This window comes from Notolabrus celidotus, chromosome 5, assembly GCF_009762535.1.
Source record: "Notolabrus celidotus isolate fNotCel1 chromosome 5, fNotCel1.pri, whole genome shotgun sequence".
Lineage (NCBI taxonomy): Eukaryota > Metazoa > Chordata > Actinopteri > Labriformes > Labridae > Notolabrus > Notolabrus celidotus.
In genome coordinates, this window is record NC_048276.1 from 39553834 (window position 1) to 39577323 (window position 23490).

Below are 23490 nucleotides of genomic sequence, written 5' to 3' on the forward strand. Positions count from 1 at the left end.
GTTAAAAGAAACAGATAAACAATTAAGTCCATTTCCATTTTATTGTGAGGAAAAGTGAAAACATCTTTAAATTGAAGATCTCTTCTCTTCTGTCGTTACTCTTAGATTTACAGGATGAAATCTGACCACACAAAAACACCATGAAAGAAAACAGATGTAAAAACATAAAGCCGATTGCTCAGTGTGGAACTGTGGTGGTTATAAAGATACTGGGAGTCTAAATCCACATTTTCATTCTTATAATCTGTAAAAACAAAAAAAAAGAATAGGGGACACTATGAAAAATAGACTGACTTCACTTGTGTCATTGAAGGAAACACTATAAAAATATGGATTAAAATATTAAGCCAATTTGTTGAAACTGGGGAGGAGACTGTTGAGCAATGGATACTCTTCCAGCGAGCCTTGCTTCTTCTTCTTCTGCTTCCTTTACAACACCTTGTATCGACCTTTGCTCGTTGGCTGGTAGGAATTTTGCTGGAAAGGAACAAAGAAGGGAGGAAAGCAATGAGCAACATTTTAAATGATTGACATTTTCTTAGTAACAAATCTGCAAAGTATTTATGTAACCAGTGGAAAAATCTAGTGCCAGAGAAACCTGGGAGAGGCCCCTATTTGAGCTGGATTTGATCAGGTTTCTAGTTCTGGTTCATGAATCGAATTGCAGATGATACTTACTAATCTGATGAGCTCCTCCTTGATCAGGCGCGTAATTTCTGTTTTGGCTTTCTGCACAGCCAGTTCATTTGCACCTATGAAATAAACAGCATTAATACAAAGTGAAGCGGTACCATCAGACACAAGGAAACAGAACTTTATCAAAGTGAATTCACAGCTAAGAAGAAGAAAAATACAGAAATAAAAAGGAAAGTAGGAGCTCTCCTGAAACATACTCTCGATAGCGAGGTAGATCTTGCGCTCTCCCTCTTTGGGCTCTTTGCCTGGAGGGAAATATGTTCCTCTGATGGTGATGGCAGCCTCCGAGTATTCACCGATCCTCTGCAGAGCTTCTTTAGATGTCACCTTCCACCTGGCAGTCTGAGGATTGACAATCATTTTAAAGGTCTCTCTGAACACAATAATAATACCTGCCTGTCCATCTGCTTCTATGGTGTCATCTGTGGTTAATAGCATTCCTCTTTGTTTTTACTGCCCTCTACTGGTCTGGTGATGTAGTGCATTTTTTTTTCTCCATATGTCACTGGCCTGATTTACACAATCTACCCGGGACTTCAGCCCACGGTCGAAATGCAGACAACAATGTGGGTAAAGGAACCTTTTAGTTCAAGGGAAAGTAGTTCTGGGGGCAAAAAGACCCCGGAAATCTTGGTCGAAATGCACCTTATCACTCCAAATGAAACAAACAAGACCTGGAGCTGAAACTGCTGTTTGCATGTTTTTAGTATGAAGAGGGGCTCAGCCAGAACACGGTCACGTCTCATTCTTTTGACCTCTCTTCTAAATAAGGAAAAGTTTGTCTGATGACTTCTGAGATTGTTTACTTGTGTTGTTTATACATGTGATCTGACCACTTCCACAGTCCTGATGAAGCAGATCGGTTATTTCATGCTTCCTTTAATGCAAAGCACAAATACATTCAAATACAATCTTCCTGTTCTCCCAAGCCCCCACATGAGCAGATCCATCCTGACAGAGAACAGGGCAGCGTGATAATCTTTCTGAAGCTCAGAGAAGAGAGAATGCCAAACAGGACTGTACAGCTGTCCACTGTGCTCTGCTCACCTGAGGGAAGTCATTGATCTCCAGCTCCTCTTCGTATCTCTTAACGGTCTCGGCCTGCTCAGCCGCCTGCCGCTCTTCTTCCAGCTTCTCCACAGGTGTGTAGTTCAGTTTGGCATTGATCTTCTCCGCCAGCTGCTCTGCAATGGTTTTTGCTGATACAGAGGGTGTCATGATGGTCCCGCCTCGCAGGATGGCATTGGTGGCCTGCTGCATCACATCCTGAACAAAGTGACATGACCAGTCAGTCTTCATTTGAAGATGTGTAGAAAAAAGGATGGAACACTTGAAATGCATGAAAAGATGATCAAAGAAAGCAGATAAGACAAAAACTTTAAAGTGCAAGTCAGAAAAAGGGAGAGAGATCTTAACTCAAAGACTCTAAATGGAATTGATGGTCTCTGAGGATGAACCCAACTCAACATTTAGTCAGTCAGAACAATGTGGCTGCTCAGTGAGAAGATCTGAACGTTTGCTCTGTTTTTTTTTCAGCTCAGTGCCAGACCACAGGCCCACACGCGACTCACGCTTTACATGCACATCATATGTAGCTCTCCATTAGCACAAGTTGTCAGCTCGACACTGGGAGCTGATCACGTCACATCCTTTTTTAAGTTATGCAAATAACAGACTTAAAGCTTCTGATGTGAACAGACAAAAAAGTTGAGGCCAAGTTAGTGTTAGCTCATCTCTTGTCCCTATAGCCCAAATGAAAGGTATCTGAAAGCCACAGGTCTTATTAGAGAGAGGATTGAATCAGCTTGTATTCCTCTGGTGTGTTTTACTTATTTAAAAAATAGTCTTCATGTAGTGTTTGCACTTCCTAACTAATTTTTGTTTTGTTTTGGAGAGCAGGAGACTGTAGATCATTTGAAGGTACAAACCTCTGAGATTAAGAACACTGAACACTTTGTAACGTAGAGCTGACATGCCTGCCGTACTGCTCCTACACTGCTCTGTGTAAAATAATAGAATACGTTTTAACTTGCATCTTTAAAACTGTAACTTTTGAGAGACTTGTATGAAAAATGCTACAAATAAATAAATGAATGACTCAATTATACAACTGCTTCTATTTTGGTTCATGTCTAAGAGTGATTGACTCCCCCCATGGTCTTTCCTCTTCTGCACAACACATTTCACCCGTCTGACCAACCTGAGCCTCAGCACCCAGGTTCTTCTGAGCGTTGATCTTGAGCGCCAGCCTCTTAGCCATCTCCAGTTTCTGGATGTTTCCGGCAGATGTTGGTCCGAGGCCTGGCAGCCCTCCAGGAACTGATGTTGCCGCTGCAACTACTCCTGTAGCGCCTGGGGTTGCCCCCGGTGCAGACAGATCCTTCACCCTCTTCTTGGAGTTGAACATGCTCTCGATCTGCTCCTCAATCTGAAGAGGGACACATGATGAGTTTTTAATAATACCTCTGAACTGATGAGGAAGGTTTTTAGTTGTTCTGAAGGTAAGACAACAAAAAATACATCTTTAAAATAATGCAGAGGAACAGTTGTGATCACAAAGTCCAACAAACATTTCTCCAGTTTGAGACTTTTTTATTTCTGTAATGAGATATTTAATAAAATTGTTCCTCACATCCAGAGCTCCGTCCTCATCATCAGAGTCCTGAAGTCCAAGAGCAGCTTTCTGCAACTTCTTCCTCTCGTTGGCCAAGGCATGCTCAGTCTCATCAAACTTGAAGCCTTTTCCTGAGAAGCCGCTGCTGCTCTTTATGACCTTTCCTTCCTGCAGGACGATGGTGAGAAGAGAAAAGAGAAGAATGGATCATTCTCAAAGCAGTGCGAGGGTGTTCGTATGTCCCCATGGTTTTATCGATCATTAAGCTATTTATTTACACACTGCTCAAATCTCTGTGATTTATTTGAGATATAGACTTTTTTTTTTTAAATAATTATTCATAACACAAGAAAAGTGAAACTGATAAAAGTGTACATATACATCATAAATAAGTAACTATCAAGTCAAAGAACAGCCTCACTTCCTGGCACCACAAAGCACAAATTCTGGAGAACAACATTTTGGGAAATTTCAGGAATTAAAGAAATTAACCCTTAATGCAACTAAGCTCTTAAACCAGAAGCTTTAATACAGACCGCTTTCTGCTGGTCTTTGAAAGAAGCCCAAAGCTGCTCCAGTTCAGGTGGGACAGAAGCGCCAGACAGCTCCAAGGCTTTGAGGATATCCCCAGCATAACGAACCTGATCCTCTGTAATAAAGGTGTAGGCGTAGCCCTGGAAAACACAGCAGGACACATCAGACAATAGAAAGCTCAAACAAAGTAGAGCAGTCTCACTCTGCACAACAAAAATCTAGTTTCAGTAACCCACCTTGTTGCCTGCTCGGCCTGTGCGCCCCGCCCTGTGCACGTAGTCTTCGTAGTGGTTAGGACAGTTGTAATTGATGACAAGAATCAGCTGCTTGACATCCAGGCCTCTGGCTGCCACAGAGGTGGCCACCATCAGGCGACAAGCTCCATTCTTAAAGTCATTGATGATGCTGTCTCTGTCGTACTGGTCGATTCCTAAGAAGACAAAAGAAAAGGGTTCATTACAGACAAAATGCTCCACACATCCTCGGTGGAAACATTCATATTGGGTCAGTGCTATGGCAGGATCATTTTTAAGGCTTTAAGACCGAACAGAAGAAAAAGTCAGTGTTTTTGCACGACCAAAGAACACAGGGGTGGTATATTTAACTCTAAATCCAAAGTTCAAAAGCGATTTGAAATACTTTGTAAGTCACATCATGATCTTTGTTTGGCCCCACCCCCAGGGATTAGTCAGAAAAAATATATATTTACACTGAACATTTTCAACAATCCATCTGTCTATCTTCCATCGCTTATCTGGGTCGCAGGGGCAGCAGTCTCAGCAGGGTCCCCAGATATGCTTTAAATTTGGTATTTTACGATCCTAGAATTATTTATTGATCTATTTTCAATTTTGGAAGTTCAAGATCTAGATCAACTGAAACAACAGCACTGTAAAGCTTTGACTGATGGGTGGCTGAAAACACAGCTTACAGTGAAGTCCACATCAGGACTCTACAGATTAACCAGCTACAGTAGACTCCAAAAATAAATAATATGCAGGTTGGCTCACTTCAGGACATTTATTACACTATGAAATAGCATTTTTTTTTATGCATTTGGGTTTAACTAGTCCTACTTCATTGTTTTTGATATTAAAAACTTTGAGCTCAATTTAATTGAATTCAATACATTTAGTCACGTGGACAAGAAAATCCACAAAACAACCTTTTATCATACTAGACGATGTAGATCTGATTAAGTATTCAGGCATCAAAGGTACCATCTGAAACTGAATATAAGACTTTTAAAGACGTGTAAAGGACTTTAATTTTGAAAACCTGATTTAAGACTTTCTAAGGATCCACAGAAACTCTGTTTTTTAATACCATATATAGATATATATATTCTGTAATATCTATCTACGATAAGGTGGACTAGCTAACCCAGCACCAGAGGGAATACTGGCAGAGTAGCATCATGCTAACAGAGCTAACACCGGACACAAACGCCACAGTGGAAGGATTTCACCTGCTGTGGGTGGACAGGATACAGGAGAGCAAGATTAAACTAACTGGTAAAGAAGGCCAGCTCAGTCTTGGACCCTGTGGAGGTGGTTACTGACAGGAGGATTATGGCCAAGCTGTCGTCTCTGATGGACATTTCTTTTCTATATATATTCTTGTTGAAATTCTTGTTCTGTACACCTTCTTGTTTGCTGCTGTAACTCCATGAATTTCCCCGTTGTGGGACAAATAAAGGAGTATCTTATCTTATCTTATCTTTGCAGTTTGACGGGACTGAAACATTCATACTTTTGACTTCAATCAGGAATCAACTGACTATTTGTCTGCGTAAAAATGTGAACTTTAAATCTATATAGCGTTTGTCGTTATAATACCTCAATGTTTGTTACAAAATATTAAACATGAGCATCTTTTTCTCTTAAACCAGTATGCAGCCCATAGACGCTGACATTGTTATTAAGGCTGAGAAGATTGAAATAGTTAGTGAGCCACAGTAGGATCCTGGAGAAACAGCAATTGGGCTTAGAGAATTTTAGATTGTTTTCAAATTTGTGTCTCGTGTATAAGATTTTAAATGGTTTGGCCCCGCCTCCATTGCATCAGTTTATCAACTTCCGCTCAGTCGACTCCATTAAATCCACCAGGATATCTTCTTTTAGAAATTGCTATTTACCCTTTCGCCATACTGCCCAAGTACTGCTCAGCTTTTCCTGTGAAAGCCACAACTCAGTGGAACACCTTACCTGAGGATATCAAAGGTGACATATTATGCTCCTTTTCATCAATATATATTGGTATAAGAGGTCCCCAAAACATGTCTTTAAAGTTTATGCTCAAAAAAACATTTTGAAATCAGATTTTGGTCTGCCTGTAAACCCCTCTTTTTCAGTCCTGCTCAGAACAGGCTGTTTTCTGTGTCTGTGCCTTTAAATGAGAATGAGCTCTCTGACCACGCCCCCTCAGGAAGTGGATGTGGCCTCGGCTGTCCAGCACGTTGATCTAATGTTTACATGTTGGCTGAATATACACGGCTGCTTACAGACCTGCGTTACTTCAACCCTCTGAATCTGGTCCTGACGGAGAGGCGCCTGCAGCAGGACCTTTCTGAACCATTGGTCTCAGATTTAGTGTTTCTTGTTGTTTTATTTGTCAGTATGTTGACGTGTGTCTTGGTACACAGTTACGAACATGTAGCTATGTGGCTATGCTAACTAGCGCTAGCACTATTCCATGAAAAATAAAAATAACCCACTATTTTATGGTTATTGTGTTCATACATGTATTCCTGTACAGACGGTGGCAACAAATCTCCTTTTTAAGGACAAATAAAGATCTATCTATCTATCTAGATCTTCAAATCTGCAGACGTGGGGAGTAAAACCGACCTTTGTGTTTATTAAGACAGCCTACAACTAGCATGCCTCCCTCCTAAGCTCCTTGTTAGCACACACGTGTGCAGGGAATGAAAAACTGACTTGAGTAGTATTTTATACAGTCTATGGGCTGCACAAGCTCCGAGCTCTGACTTCCGTTATTTCCGAAAACTGAAACGGCTCGTTTCAGCACACATTTACAGAAAGGTGGAGAAATCAGAACAGGGGCAGAATGGATTTTTTTCATTCTCGGGGGGTTTGTAGACATGCCAGGGACACATATTTCAGGTGGAGAACCATTAAAAAGTCGATTTTGCATGATATGTCACCTTTAAGAACTGTAATTCTCTCAACAGCTTTAAACCCAAACTGAAAAGTCAGCAAGAGGGCGCTCAACACTGCATTTAATACTTTTAACTTGAAATACATTAGTGCTTTAACAATGTGATGTTTTAATTGTGACCTGCCAAGGGACTGCAGATGTAAATTAGCTTTAAGCTAACTCTGGTACAATGCATCAAGTGGTGAAAAATATTGTACATGGCCCCTTTTTAGATAAATCAAATAAATTAATGAGCTTTCAGATTTTGAAGAATGCTCTCCAAAAGTCTGAACAAGTAACAAGACACCACTACTGAAAATAAATGTGTCAAGCCAGTTTTCCTGGCTTGACACAGCAGCGATAAGATTTTTCTTAATTGGGTCAACCAGGATCAAACGCTCAAAATGAATCGTCTCTGATTCAGGCTGCTGAGTAGACGTGTTGCTTCTTTAAACAGATTATCCTCAGTTCTTTAGGGATTTTTGGACTCTGCATTACCAAAGGAAACTTTTAGATGTATTTAAGTGTCACTCAGATCAAATCTGTGCAATCAATGTGGCCCCTTACCTCCATGCAGGGACATGCAGGGATACGAGGCTTTCATCAGGTCTTTCAGCAGTGCGTCTGCATGCTCCTGTTTGTCCACAAAGATGATGACTGAGCCCTTCTCCTGGTAGTGACCCAGAATCTCCAGCAGCTTCAGGAACTTCTTGTCCTCATCGATCACCAGCTAACGAAAGAAAGCAAAAGACCAGGGAACGATAGGAGGTTGAGACAGTGAGCGATGTCAGATCTGGACAGGGTTTCAAGTACAACATTAAATGAAACAATAGAAGAGAGGCTAAGTAAAAGTTTGTACTGGAATCAATTTACAAAGAAAAAGCAGAGTGAAACCTCATCTAAGTACTTCAATGAGACAGAGTTTAAATGTAGATGATTTACCACGTGCTGTTCTACATCTGAGCAGACCACACTGCGGCCTCCTACTTGGACCTCAATGGGCTTGGCCAGAATCCTCCGAGCCAGGGCCTCCATCGCTCTGGGGAAGGTGGCTGAAAACATGACTGTCTGACGATCTGGACGCACATTGTCCACAATACGCATCACCTGGTGGGAGGAACCATATGTGGCTTGGGGGTTAGTGAAAGTGCGACTTACGGGTTTATTGTTGTGTTTCTCTGTTTTACTGGGCACCAGAAAGCTCTGTGCCCTATTAACCCTCTAGAACACTACGCTCCCAACATGCAGGCCTGCTGGTCGTACCTAAAGTCTCTAAAAGTAGTATGGGAGGTAGAACCTTCAGTTATCAGGCCACTCTCCTTTGGAATCATCTACCAGTCAGGATCCGGGAGGCGTACACCCTCTCTACTTTTAAGAGTAGGCTTCAAACTTTCCTTTTTGGTAAAGCTCATAGTTAGAACTGGATCAGGCTTGGACCAGCTCTTAGTTATGCTGCTATAGGCTTAGACTGCCAGGGGAACTGACATACTGGGATCCTGTCTTTCCCTCTCTCTCCTCTGACTGCCTGTCACTTACTTGAACTCTTCCTGTCCCATTAAAAGGTACTAACCATAGACCTTTCTGGAGTCCCTGAGCTCCCTTGTCTCGTAGGTTCCTCTGGATCTCTGCTGCTGTGGAGGTGCCAGACTCCAGCTACTACTATCCTTCTCCCCACTATCGTCTCTCTCTCTCTCTCTCATCTCCCTCTATCCCTCTCTCCAACACGGTCTCAGCAGATGTGTGTCTAACATGAGCCTGGTCCTGCTGGAGGTTTCTGCCTGTTAAAGGAAGTTTGTCCTTGCCACTGTAACTTGCTAAAAGCTGCAAAGTGCTCTGCTCATGGTGGATTAAGATGAGGTCAGACTGAGTCCTGCCTGTAAGATGGGACTGGATCTTATTCTGTCTTGATGTTGGGTCTTTGTTAATAATAGAACATAAAGTACAGTCTAGACCTGCTCTGTTTGGAAAGAGTCTGAGGAGAACATTTGTTGGGATTTGGCGCTATACAAATAAAGATTGATAAAAAAAAAGAAATGTCACTGACTTCAGTTTTTGAATAAGTAACTGTTGACATGAAGATTGTTCTTGATGCCAGTAAGATAACACATTCAGCTTCCCTGATTAACAGCTGTGGCTTAAGAACAGAATAAAGAATAAAGTCAGTAAATAAATGAAAATGAAGTATAACTGGGGGTGACACCCACCTGTGGCTCAAAGCCCATGTCAAACATCCTGTCTGCTTCATCCAGAACCACATACGTAACTCTGCGCAGGTTGGTGACTCGACCTAAACACCGAGGGAGAGGAGCATGATAAGTGGAGTTAAGAAAAGTTAGTTCTCAAACACATCCTGCCTTCTTAGAAAACATTAGAGCAATCTACCAAACACAAAACCTTTCTTAGGACTACTTGACATTACTTGACAAGAAAAGGCTTTCTGACTTTTGCACATTAGCACTACTTTCAAGTGTCCAGAGTTTTTAATTCATCTACACTTTAAAATATATATTTCTTTGGTCGTCTTTGGTCTTGCGTACCATCTCAGGGGCACGAGGGACCTGTAAAAGTCAGAAAACAGCCTCTAGATACAAAACAAGAGATGGAGCCCCATCAAGCATTATCTGACCAAGCGCCTTTTCACCTACAAGGGAAACATATTACAGATTACCTCGCATGTGTGGAACCACAAGAAAACCTTCTATCACAATAACTTTTCATTAAATATTTACTGAATGGAGCAAATTAAACAACCATATTCAAAACATAGCTCCAGTTTTCCTTGCTCAGAAGTTTACTCGACTCTTAAAAGATATTTATTCCTGGAAGTCATACAAGCCACAAATAAGAAATACAAAGGTTGACTGACATAAATGATAGATTTGTTACCAGTTTGAATAACAGGAAAATAACTCTTTGTGCTTTAAATACAGGATGCATCTGAGTATTTTACATCTTTAAGCAGGTTACTTTTATTTATTATGGCAGACGTACTGAAACAACACCTGAGCATGCAGGATATAATCATTGACTGCACTGAATACACGATGCGCCTGTGATACAACAATGAAATCATCTCTTGCTTGGAGTTTGAGGAACCACAGAGGCAGCACCAGGTCCACCTACCTGCACTCCCCCTGATCTTCAGGAAACACATCGCTGCCTTGTAGAAATGACTGATCCCAAAGGTGGTCAAATAATGTGGACAGTTTAGTAAGTGGTACTGACTTGGTTCATTGTGCTTTTATCACATTGTTACATTAATCCCATGCATGGTAATCAACGCTTTCAAGGCATGAAAAATGCTCATGAGCAGAATAAGGTGAGCTGGTCATGGTGTGTGAACTCACCGCTGTTGGCCCCCAACATGTCGATCATTCTGCCGGGTGTGCACACGATGATCTCAGCTCCTCTCTTCAGCTCAGCTATCTGGAAGAAGACGAAAACATCTGACGGGGTGAGTGCAAAATAAATCAGAATAAACAGAAGGATTTATTTTTGTTCAACACATTCCCTTTCCTCATTCAAATCTGAACAAAATATTACAGCTGGGTCAGAGATGTGGGACTCTCAGGGTAGAATAAGGTAGTGCTGGGCGATAATTCGATAATGATAATTATCATGATATAATCTTTCTCGATATAAATATAAAAAATGTTCAATAAAAATTGGATATAAATAAACCTGTAATTACACCCCCAGCCACTTAAAAAGGAGGGGCACTGATGAGCCTTAAACACTAGTTGCCACCCAACATTAGACAGAAGAGGAAGACTGCATTGAACAGCCAATCATGTTGCAGGGTGAGAGGTAAGCGGGATTTAAAGACGTTTGGAGCGGAGCATAAACACAGCTGAAACGAGCGACAGCGACACTGAAGAAAACTGAAAACCTAGCAGCTCAATGCAGAGTCGTTAGTCTGACACTGAGTCGACTCTGTGTTAACTATTAACTTCATCCACTTCATTAAATCTACTTTCAGGATGTGGGTAAAGGAAGAGCACAGAGACAACTTCTGCTGTGAACACGTTTAATGTCCACCGTGACCGTAGGACAACTGAACACTGAATAACCGTGATGCATTCACTACTTTAGTTTATTTAATCTTCCTTATTCTTTCTTTTTGCTGTCTTTTCTTTTACTTTCTCTTCATTTATTTACCTCTTTATTTCTTTATGTATTTTTTTTGGTGCCTTGGTCCACAGTATCCTGTAACCTCTTGAATCCTCTGCCTGCCTCCCTCCTCCCTCCACCACAGATCCACAATGGTCAGAAAAGATTAAAAAAAAAACCTCAACTGTCCCAACAGACTCAAGAACAATCGTACCGTACAGTGGGAAATTATCACTCCGCCTGTAACCCTGAGTGATCTTAAAGGGGCGTGCACTACTCAAAACAACACTATAAGCTGATGCACAGTATACAATTTTACACACACACATATATATATATATATATATATATATATATATTTATTATTCGCCCATTATATAAATGAGAATTGGCTCAATTGACTTACCTGGCTCAATTGACTTACCTGGCAAAATAAAGGTTAAATAAATAAAAATAAACAAAAATGTTGTTGTAAATTTAAATCAAATTATGGAAATAACCTCAACCTGAGAAAAATTATCTACAAACTAAAACTCCACCAAAATCTCATCTTACACTAAAGACCTGCTTCCTGTTAGTACCATCAGAAATGATGGATTCAAGAAGTTCAGCAGAAAGCTAAATCCAGATACAAACTAACAAACTGTCTGGTTTCTTCAACTTTCACTCAGGAGCAAAAATCTGACTTTAAGTTTAAATGAGATAATGATTTGATATTTATAGTGATAATTATCTATATCGACTGATATGAAACATTTTATCGTGATAACATCATTTTCAATATCGCCCAGCTCTAGAATAAGGTCAACCTGCACACCTTTAAAAAGATGAGAAGCTAACTAAAAAGCTTCTTTCCAAATGTTAAACTTCAATTTAAACACCCAAATCAAATGGATGCGTTTTTAAACTGTTCAGCTGCTCAGCTTCCAGGGTCATAGACAATCTCAACATGAAAGGTAACAGCAGAGCAATTCTTCCAAAAGTCTGTGTTACAAAGTGTCAGAACTGTTGTCTGTCATTTTACTGGAGGGACAGAAACTGTCAATCTGTTGTTTTTATGTTTCTGAAGTATTACACAAATACAGTACGCTGTGTTTAAAGTGAGATTCAGAGGATACTGTTATTCTCAGAAGAGCCTGGCACGCTGTGTTCAGGAGGGCAAACATACCCGAAGTCCAGCTGTGTCATTTTAAAACTTTAATACACGAATATCACATGCACAGTGATCTACAAAGGCCTTCTGGTCTGCTATCCACTATGACAATGCCATTCAATGAATGTGATGTATTTACCTCTAAGCAGGCTTTAAGGTCGCATCATTAAATCGCTTTGTGCCATACAATGAGCTGGGGACATTAGAGTGTGTTTACCTGTTCGCTGATACCTGTGCCTCCATAAACACACACCACTCTGAGCCCGAGAGGTTTGGAGAACTTCTTGCACTCCTTGGTGATCTGCAGAGCCAATTCCCTGGTCGGAGTCATGATGACAGCTGTGGGAGAGGAAGGGAAAACATGATCTCTTATTCTGAGCATCAAGGCAGGTAAAAAGAATGATGCCCAACACAGGTAGAAATCCTTACAGATGGGTCCCTCAGACTCCTCCAGTGGTCTCTGGTCCATGATGTGTCTAAACATGGGCAGCAGGAAGGCTATGGTTTTCCCACTGCCGGTTTTAGCGATACCGATGAGGTCTCTGCCTGACATGACAGCAGGGATGGCCTGGGCCTGGATGGGTGTGGGCTTGTCATAGCTGTGCCTGGGTACGTATGGAAGAAGACAATCAACTCTGAGAAGACGCAGGTGTGTTATGAACAGCTCAGGTCTCCTGCTGGACTTAATTTAAAAATGCTGTCAAATTTTCAAGGGGCAGCTTAAAAGAATATATATGATTACAGTTTTTAAGATTTTATTCTTGTCATTGAACGGACACAGTTGGCCACCAGATTATTAAAGTCTTAATAAAGATAATATAAGATAAGATACTCCTTTATTCATCCCCCAATGGGGAAATTACAGCAGCAAACAAGAAGGTGTTCAGTACAAGAATTTCAACAAGAATATATATAGAAAAGAAATGAGTAAAGCAAGACTTGGTACGATTGTTTCTCCTCACATGAAACTTCAGCTAAATATGTAACAAAACCAAATCAGTACTGTTTTATTAAACTGCTTTCTTCACAGCAGCATTAGGTGCATTTGGACCAAGAGTTCTGGGGTCTTTTAGCCCTGCAGAACTACTTTCCCCTGAACTAAACGGTTCCTGTGCCCCCATTGTTGTCTGTGTTTCGACCGCGGGCTGAAGTCTCGGGTAGATTGTGTAATTCAGGCCAGTGGGCGGCTGTGGCTCAGTGGGTAGAGTCGGTGGGCGGCTGTGGCTCAGTGGGTAGAGTCGGTGGGCGGATGTGGCTCAGTGGGTAGAGTCGGTCGTCTATCAATTGGAAGGTTGGTGGTTCAATCCCAGCTCCGGCAGTGACATGCCGAAGTGTCCTTGAGCAAGACACTGAACCCCAAATTGCTCCCTCTGTTGTCAGAGGTGTGTGAAAGTGAACGAATGAGATTAGTTAACACTGATGGTCCTTCACTACATAGCAGCCTCTACCATCAGTGAGTGAATGGGTTTGAATGGTTGAATGTGAAGAGTAGTGTAAAAGCACTTTGAGTGGTCAGAAAGACTAGGAAAGTGCTATATAAGTACAAGTCCATTTACCATTTACCAGTGATGTATGGTAAAATGCACTACACCACCAGACCAGTAGAGGGCAGTTAAACAAAGACGAATGCCATTCATCACAGATGACACCATAGAAGCAGACGGACAGGCAGGTATCATTATGAGCAACACAACAGTTAGCCTGTTAGCATGAAGAGACTCAGCTGGTCTGTTTTAGATGGTGCTATATTTCATCACAGATGGATTCACTGAATCAACACGTGAGAGGAGATAAGCGCGAGTAGCAAAGACGTTTCAACACGGCTTTAAAATCCTTTTGAACTCAAAAAGCCGTGGCAGAGATCGACCGGTGTTTTGGTTTAAACAGTGACCCTGCTAACTGCCAACTTTCAGCCGGATGCATCCCTCATAAACGTCTTTAGACGATCATTAAATATCTGATGAGGATATTTTGAAATCTTAATAAAAATTAAACTAGTTTGCATTCCCAGGAAAATTTTGATCCTGGATCCACCCGTCGAAACGGAAGTAGTTCAGGGGTAAAGTTCCTCTAGTTGAAAAACGCCTTCGATCCTAAATTACTAGAATCAAAAGGCAGTCAGACTCACCTTTTCATTGCACTGAGGATCTTCATGGACACCCCACACTGCACCCAGGTCTTGATTGGTTTTGGACAGCCCTTTCCTTTGACAGTAATGCCTTCCAGTTCCAGTCTGAATGCGTTCACGTCTGTGTTGGTTAAAACCAACAAAAGAAAGATGTAAGATGATTAATGAGAGTGTTTGCTTACAGAAAGCTGCATTTGTTGCTTTAAACTGCTGAGAGTAGCGGTGGGTGATACATATCGCCTAAGATAGTATCGTAAATGTTGCCAATGATGTGCAATTTTAAATCATCGAGTACTACTGTCTCGAAAGAAAACAAACGTGCAGTGCATAGACGGCAAATGAGAGCTGCATGAAAGTCCCAAAGACACCCATCTCCCCCTCTCTGAAAGTCCTCATTCGCCGAATGCATGCCTCAGAAGTAGGTATGTACATTTTAAGTATTTTCCATGATCGATTTTTGGAAAAGTTAATGATCAATTATCGATTAATTGATAAAAAAAACATTATTATTCTTACTTAAAAAACAATGCCAAATAGGTTGTTTTCCCCCTAAATTGTATTTTCTACAGCAACAAAATGCATATAACTGACGGGATTGAATACGGGCACACGTTTGACACGCAGAATATCAACGATCAGGCTCATTAAAACATTTTATGCGGACATAATCTTTTTAAGTGAAGGCTGAGACTACTAACAGAAAAGTACTTCAGACTCAGTGTCCAGTTTTCTGTCTACTCGTTCTTATTGAGAAAAATAAACGTGTATTTGATCAGGTGTCAGCCGGGAGCGCAACCGGGTCAGAATCAGTCCAGCTGCAGAAAAGCCCAGATGGATCTGATGTTGCTGGTCTGCAAACATAGCGTACCTGAATTCCCCACCTGTCTGTTGCTTTTGTATCCAAAGGTGGGAAATGTCCTGTTTAAAGTTGTCAACATTTGTGTCCGTGTCGTTGTTGGCAGCAGTCTTGTATTGATCCTCTTTTAAAAAGCGTACGTGCAGACCTGACGCACAGCCGCAGCCGCCAGCTGAGCGTCTCCACTGTACGCAACACCTTTAACAGCTGATTCACATCCAAACATGCTTTAAACTTAAAACACCTCCCTGATAGATGAGTGTAATATGAGACCACGTGATGTTTGTTCCACGTGACGGAAAATTGATAACATAAATGCGTGTTTCGATTAATATCTTAATCAATTAATCGATAGTCGATTAATTGTGGCCATCCCTACTCAGAAGCCAATCAGCAGACAGGATTCAGTCACATGAATCAGTGGCAACTAAAACACAACATGGCCTCACATGGAGGAAATATGCGGGAGTCTCGCGTCTCAGCAGATGATTTAATAGCGAGACGTGGGTCCACGTCCTTAGCCTAAAAATGGTTCGGTTTTGACAAGGCAGACGTCGGTCAAAAAAACGCTGTGTGTAAGATATGCTGAAAAGTGACAATACTTGGTATTTTTTGTCTATTTGGTTTAAGTTTGATGCATGTTTCGATGTGAATCAGTTGTTTAGGTGTTGCACAGAGGAGACGCTCAGCTGGCGGCTGCGGCTGCGGCTGTGCGTCAGGTCTCCGCTTATTAAAGAGGATCAATACGCAACTGCTGCCAACAACGACACAAAGACTTTAAACAGAACATTTCCCCACCTTTACATTTTTCTGCCGCTGGACTGATTACGACCCGGTTGCGCTCCGGGCTGACACCTGACCGAATACACACGTTTATTTTTCTCAACAAGAGCGAGTAGACAGGAAACTGGACACCGTGAGTCTGAAGTACTTTTCTGTTAGTATTATGAGCCTTCACATTATAATATTATGTACCCAGAGCAGTGTTGTAATACTCGAGTACAGGACTCGGACTCGAGTCCGAGTCGAGTCACGTTTTGCAGGACTCGTGACTTGGACTTGGACTCGAGCACTGATGACTCATGACTGGACTCGGACTCGAGTCCGAGTCGAGTCACGTTTTGCAGGACTCGGACTTGGGGTCGGACTCGAGCATTGACTGCAAAAGGACCCGGATGATAGAGAGGAGGACTCGGGCTTCTATATTGATCCAGACTGTTTTAATGTTCATGTTAGATTTTGTATGTTTCATAAAATGTATTCCGTTCAGAGTGAGGGCTGGCACCAGAGTTCGCCTGCCTGCGCATTTACGTGACGTCTGCCAGGATTAAAAGACGCTACCAGCCGTTCATTTTTCACTCAAAGATTTCACAGTAAATGCAGCGAGAGCAGAGAGACATGTTGGAGATTTAAGAGACCCATCAAGGAAAGAGACCAGCTCAAACTTTAACAGACATCTGTCCAGGATGAACCCAAAAGTGAGAGAGATGCTTAAGTTTCTTGAGACCGTTCATTACTTTACTATGTTAGTATAACGGTAATATAAGCGACTAAAACAACTAAACCAATGTTATTAAGTTGTTTGATTTATTGTTAGTTTATTGGACACCAGCCGTGATCCCAGTGCAGCAGAATCTCTGAGCGCGTCCTCTCATCAACTGAAGCGCGACACACGGCGCTGTGACTTCATTCATAAATTAATCTCCACACACACCGGCCGGATTTCATCAGAATCTCACTGCAGTGGCAGTTAGACCTCGTCAATTTACTAAAATCAAAACTGAAAATCAAACCGGCCACAGCGCTGGGGGAGAGCGGATCGTACAGGATCAGACACATTTCAAATGTCCAGGAAAAACTGCAGATTCTCTGATGATAAAACGATCTTGTTTAATATGATATCAAACAGTTTGTAGCGTCCTCGTGCTCTAATGTCTTCTGGTAAAAAAAATAAATAAATAACATTCACCTCTCCCTGTGTCTGCCCCTCCTATCTTACCTGCCCATCAAGGTGAAAACAATCACACTATCAAAATGCTTACTAAAATAAAATATTAATAATGCACATGACATTGCCCTTAATATAAACAACAACTAATAAATGACATAAAGTAAAATAATAATGCATATATTAGAATAATTTATATTTATGGCAGAAAATGATGGAAATAGCTCCAACACTAATGTTAATGAAAGAAATGTGTTTCCTACACATCCAAAAGGTCCCACACAGCCAGACCAGGTCCACACAGCCAGTCTAACAGTCAGTAGTTTGGATTCAAACGGCTGCCCTCCTTGTAATATATAATATTTTTGGTGAGGACTCGACTTGGACTTGGAGTCAAGTCATGAGGACTCGGACTCGGATTTTTCTCTGGTGACTTGGACTCGGACTCAAACACAGAGGACTTAGGACTCGACTCGGACTCGGATTTGGGGACTCGACTACAACACTGACCCAGAGAATATTTCTATGAGCCTGATCGTTGATAATCAGTGTTAAACATGTCAACATGTTGTACCCGTATGCAATACTGTCAGTTATATGCATTTTGTTGCTGTAGAAAATATAATTTAGGGGGAACAAACGTATTTGGCTTTGTTTTTGACATAAGAATAATAATGTTTTTTTTTATTGATTAATCGATAATTGATCAATCAAAGAAAATACTTAAAATGTACATCCCTAGCTTGAACATAACTTGAAATTGGTCAATGTTAAATATTGCACTAGAATATTGCTGGGCAAAGTTTTGCAGAGGATGTATGAAGCACTTATAAAAAATAAACAAGAGCTGTTGTTCTGAAATGCTGTGTCTATCCATAGATATCCTGTAAGCAAATAGAGTTTTACAGCATGTTTTGTAGAATATCCCCCCAAAAAAGCTCATAACAAATCAAAACATTGAATTTCATTTTCATGTGTTTGGTTTACTGACCCTCCTGTGACATCCTGGCGAGCTCAGGGACCTCTACATAGAAGTTTTTGCGATATGACTCATACTGGATCTTCCCGTGATCCACAGGCTCTAGGATCTTCCTCTGTTTGGTCTGGAAGCCGGTCAGTGCCGTCTGCAGATCCACCTCCTCCTCTTCTGACGAGTACTGTTGAACAAATTTGGTAGAAAGCAACGTGTGGAGTGAAACTATTCAAGGGTTGAAAGAAAAGCCCAACATGTGGAATTGCAGGTGAATCAGAATCTCACAAACATAATAATTCAATCAAATCACAGGAACGTACTTCCATGGCATCCTGGTCATTCTCCATCAGCTCCCCCTTCTTCTTATGGGTGTTAGGCCCCTTCTTGGTTTTAACAACCGTCACCACTTTGGTAACTGTCATTGCTCCTTTCTGTTGAAGACATTAGAATAAGACTTCAACAAAGATAGCATCTACATTTGTAGAGCAACTTCAAATGCACTTATTCTGGATGATAAAAATGCAGTTTTTACTAGGGGTGCAACGGATCAAAAAACCTACGGTGTGGATCGTATCACGTTTTTGAGTCACAGATCGGATCATTTTTCGGATCAGCAAAAAAAAAAAAAAAAAAAAGAGAGATGACAAGACAAATATAACCTTGTCCTCCATTTATTTTGTAAAACACTTGTAAACTTTTGCCCATTAAATAAAAACAACATTCAACTCAAAATTAACTACATGTGCAAAGCACCCTATCTGTGGGCCCCATCCTGCATCATTCACTGCATTTGTTTGGTTTTTAGCATTATCTGTTGTGACTGGGATATTATTATTGGGTCTCTCTAGCTTCCACTCAGCCACTGCTTCAGTCAGTACCTGCGCCAGATTTGTGCTTGTATGACTTTCATAGAGGGGGGCGTGTCTGCAGCACAGGGCTCCTCATCTCCCACTCTGCTGTGATGAAATGAGCACTCATAATAATGTAGCTTTCTGTTGCCCTGGAAGTCCACCCGTCTGTGGTGAGCGCAACAGACGATAACCGGGATAATTCCTCCACAATTTTGTCTTCTCCTGCTCATACAGACTTGGCACAATCGTCTTGCTGAAGTGGGTGCGTGACGGAATTTCAGAACGTGGCTCAAGCACATTCAGCATTCGCTGTAATTTGCAGGGAAACCAAAATGCTTGTGACTTACAATATGCAGGGGGGTTTTCAAGTTCTTCTGCTCCTTCACTTGCTATGACTACTGCTGTGCTTGACGAGCGAGTGTGCAACTTTTTTTTTTTTTTCCATCAACCAATCTGCAGACCACGTCCGTGCCGAACCGTGGAGAGGCATCCATACAGATCACGGATCAACGATGATCCGTTGCACCACTAGTTTTTACTGATGCTTGGTCTAAGGAGTGTGGAAAGTAACTGGGCTCCTACAGCCCTGCAGTACAAACAACTAAACAATACAAACTCTCCTGTAATCAGTTCATGATGGTGACAGGATTGGGTCATTTTGAATAGGATTTAAATAGAAGCTAGAAGTTATGATGTGTTATTATGTAAAGCTTTGGACAATAAGCAGCAGCCTTAAGGCCGTTGGTGAAAATGACATGTAGTAACAAAGAAAAGACTAAAGAGCTTAAGTGATGCAGTATTTGTCCTCAAAGTCACCTTGTCATTTCCTTTGACGCCTCCCATGTTGAACTTCTTCACCTCCTGTTTCACCTCCTCCATGTAAGCGTCCAGAGGATCCACATCATCCTCCTCAGCCTGCTGCTCCATGGGAGTCTCATTCTTCTCCCCTTCCTCCAGCTTCTCCTCCTTTATGTCCTTCTCCATCTTCTCACCTTTACCCTCGCCGTCTTCGTCATCATCAGCTTCCATTGGAGCTGAAACGTCCTCTTCATCATCTGAAATGAAGACACTATTGTTATACTTCTCAGGAGAACTGATGGGTTCGATGATATAAAAACTTGAATTGGATGATTTAATTATTATCAGGCACATATGTTGAATGTAAATATTGATTTTTTGCTCCTTCACCATCGTCATCCTCCAGACTCCACTTCTTGCCCTGCTTCATCTCCTCCAGTTCCTTCTTGATCTCTCCGATGTTTTCAATAGCTTTCTTCCTCTGCTCTTCCCTCCATTTCTCAACACGCTCCTTCCTCTTCCTCATCTCCTCCTCCAGCTTGTTCTGGTCAAAGTCTTGCTGCATGGATAGAGAGGGAAGGTGTGAAAAAATGCCTCTCTTTATTTAACACTTCTTATAATTCAGAGTAACTTAATGAACTGAACTTACATCCTCAACCTTCTCATCCTCTTTCTCTTCTTTAACCTTCTTCTTGTCGGACACAGGATCAACGTTGTCTTTCTCTTTGCTCCTTGGCCTGTAGAGAAGGAAACAGAGAGGACAGAGAATTCAGCATGCTAAGATTATTGTTGTTGTTTCTTCAGTAGCTCTGAGAACAAAGTGTTTGGAAGAACTTCAAAACCAGGTTAAAAATCATATTTCCCACTCTTCCTTGATGTTGGCTTATGATGTTTCAGTCCAAACATTTGAGATAAGTTTTCATAGAGGTAAAAAAAAAAACCGAATGTCTCCCTCTCAAAACAATGTGCAGCTAAGATACAAGGTATTCTTAATAGAACACTGTCTTAGTCCGCTGTGTTTGTTTTCTTTACGTAAAGTGTGTGTGACACTGTGTCAGTCTGTGTAGATAAAAACAAAGTAAACGTTGCTATTAGTGTCGTTATTATTGTTACTATTGTAATTATTTAGTACTTGGTTATAATACTTTTTATTTACTTATTTTACATTTTTCTATATATCAAACTAACTACTATTATTATTATTATTATTATTACTACACTTGTTTTTATTACTATTATTATTAATAGTATCATTAGTATTGTATCTCTTTATTTATATATGCTCAATTTCTTGCTTGCCAACTGAACTCCTCCCCTTTTTTTATTTTTTCTTGATTTACTATTATTATTATTATCACTATTTTATTTATGTATTTCTTTTTTATGTAATTTGTATATGATGGTGTTAATGTTAATGATTTTCATTATTAATACTATTCGTGATGATTGTTAATATTAGTAGAAATAGCAGTATCACCTTTATATCGTTTTTTCTTAATTCTATTTTTCTTCCTTTTTATTTATCTATTACTATTACTATTATTATTATTATTATTATTATTAATTGATTAATCTATATTTAATGTTTGGTCTCTATTAATTATTGATTTAGATAAAAAAAAAATTTTTAAAGTAGCACAAAAGGGGGTGCATTTCTTAAGGAATCAAACACGATGCCACCAGGAGTTTGGATTATAAAAAATAAATCTCAGTGGCGTTACTTTTCATCTGGCCTCCTGCTCTTGCTGGGGCTAGCAGATCGGGACCTCCGGGCTCGGCTCCTGCTGCCTGACCTCCTCCTCTCTCGGCTCCTTGTCCTCCTCCTGTCTCTGCTCCTGGAGCGCCTGGACGGCAAAGGAATGGGTTACAGAACACTAAAATCATGGATATTTCATTCTGCAAACAGTTCACAGTTTCCCTCCACGATGAACTGAAGTAAGCGCTTTTCTTCAGTGAGATTTTTAGACCAATCCACTTCGAGTTCCGCCTTTGGATTATTATGCTTTGGCACCATGACACCATCAACAGATTTATTGTTGGATGCCATATAATGACATCCAACAGTAAATCTGTTGATGTCTGGTGTGATCATGGTGCCATGGTGCCAAAGCTTAAACATGCCGCATGATCTGGTTCTGATGTTGCTGCAGAAACACAACAATACTCAGTTAACCTGCAGGACATCTCAGAGTCTAAAGATACCCTGATGTTGTCTGCGTACAGCTGACATTACTAGGAACAGAATATGGTTGGTGTTCTCCTGAGAGCTCAGCTGGAACACAAAGAGCCAAACCCCCTTCAGTGCTATTGTTCAGTGTAAACCAGTCCACATGAAGCTGGCAGTCTTTGGATTCCACCGTTTGGTTCTGCTGTAGTCTATGTATTTGGCACTCACAGGCTGTACATACGAAATTACTTAAACCCCCACCTGGCTCTTTTTCTGTCTCTGGACCGGGACCTGCGGCGTTCCCGGCTCCTGGAGCGCTCCCTCCTGTTCCGGTCTCGGTCGTCCTTTTTGGAGCGTTTGTCCGGAGAGCGACTCTTGGATCTGGTCCCTGAGCGTCCCCGTGACGCAGAGCGCTTCCTGTAGTGTCTGAGGTTCAAACAGGACAATCATCATTACAGCTCATTAAACAGGACACTACACACCTGTGGGTGATACTGTGGTGCTGTGTGATGTGACTATAGCTGGATGTGACATGTTGGCTGTGTGCGTTCACATTATCGTAGCGAGCATGCTAACTGAAGGTAGCCCGGTTAGCCGCCACATTAGTTCGTCACGGTCAGTTTGACTGAAAGCTAAATGAACCACGTCGTTGTAAATTTCCTGATATACCTTGACTCGCGTCCCATTGCTTTGTGAGAAGTCACGTATTGTAAAAGTCTTCTTAAGGTTCCAGATAGCAGCAGCCCTCCGTGTGCTGAACACTTGTTTGTGTCTTTGAAACTCCACGTAAGAAAGCCGCGACACTTCAACACACATACACTCAGGGTGGAAACAGTGAGGGGCGCCCCCCATGGCGGGAGGTCGGAATAACAATCAATTATTATTCTTCTTCTCTCGATTTACTGGCGGATCACAACCGAATTAAAAAGGTGCATACCGCCACCTACTGCACCGGGTGTTTTACTTCAGGTAACATTCACATCATGCAAACATGAAAACAAATAACAAAACAGTAAACTGAAATTAGGCAACTAAGTAAGATATGTATATAATAGTAACAAATAAATGACTGATACTAATAATGACAATAAAAAATATATAATAATAATAATTATAATAATTATAATAATAATAATAATACATAATAGATAAAATAAAAATACACAAATATACAACAAAAATAAAACTAAAACAATAACTTATCAAAATGAATCAATTGATGAAATAACTAAATAAATAATTTCACACGTCAATCAAGAATCAAGAAATCTTTATTGCCAAGTGAGCTCGCACACACAAGGAATTTATCATGATTATTGGAACACTGGTACTTAACAACAATACAGTAAGGACACAACAAGACAGTAAGGTCAATAAATATAGAAACCAAAAAACTAACCTTAAAAATTCTAAGTAAAAATAAAAAATACTATCTGTGTAAAGAAAGGTATAGAAGTACTTAAGACATGAATAAGTTAACTTAGCCTCAGCCAGAGTGCACAT

General features: G+C 40.9%; 1 protein-coding gene across 1 annotated transcript; it reads right to left on the reverse strand.

The window, feature by feature from the left end:
* Positions 1 to 22: 22 nt before the first annotated feature.
* On the reverse strand, positions 23 to 22831 carry ddx46 (DEAD (Asp-Glu-Ala-Asp) box polypeptide 46). The gene is made up of 23 exons (XM_034683318.1): positions 22657 to 22831; positions 22249 to 22413; positions 21542 to 21664; positions 20470 to 20557; positions 20211 to 20379; positions 19839 to 20077; positions 18492 to 18602; positions 18190 to 18355; positions 14395 to 14515; positions 12696 to 12871; positions 12484 to 12605; positions 10351 to 10429; positions 9208 to 9290; positions 7946 to 8110; positions 7571 to 7733; positions 4081 to 4274; positions 3847 to 3984; positions 3329 to 3478; positions 2897 to 3124; positions 1744 to 1962; positions 894 to 1038; positions 679 to 752; positions 23 to 477 (listed from the first exon to the last, which is right to left on the reverse strand). The coding sequence occupies exons 1-23, from the start codon at positions 22671 to 22673 to the stop codon at positions 430 to 432; spliced, it is 3183 nt and encodes a 1060-aa protein (XP_034539209.1). The 5' UTR covers positions 22674 to 22831; the 3' UTR covers positions 23 to 429.
* Positions 22832 to 23490: the final 659 nt, after the last annotated feature.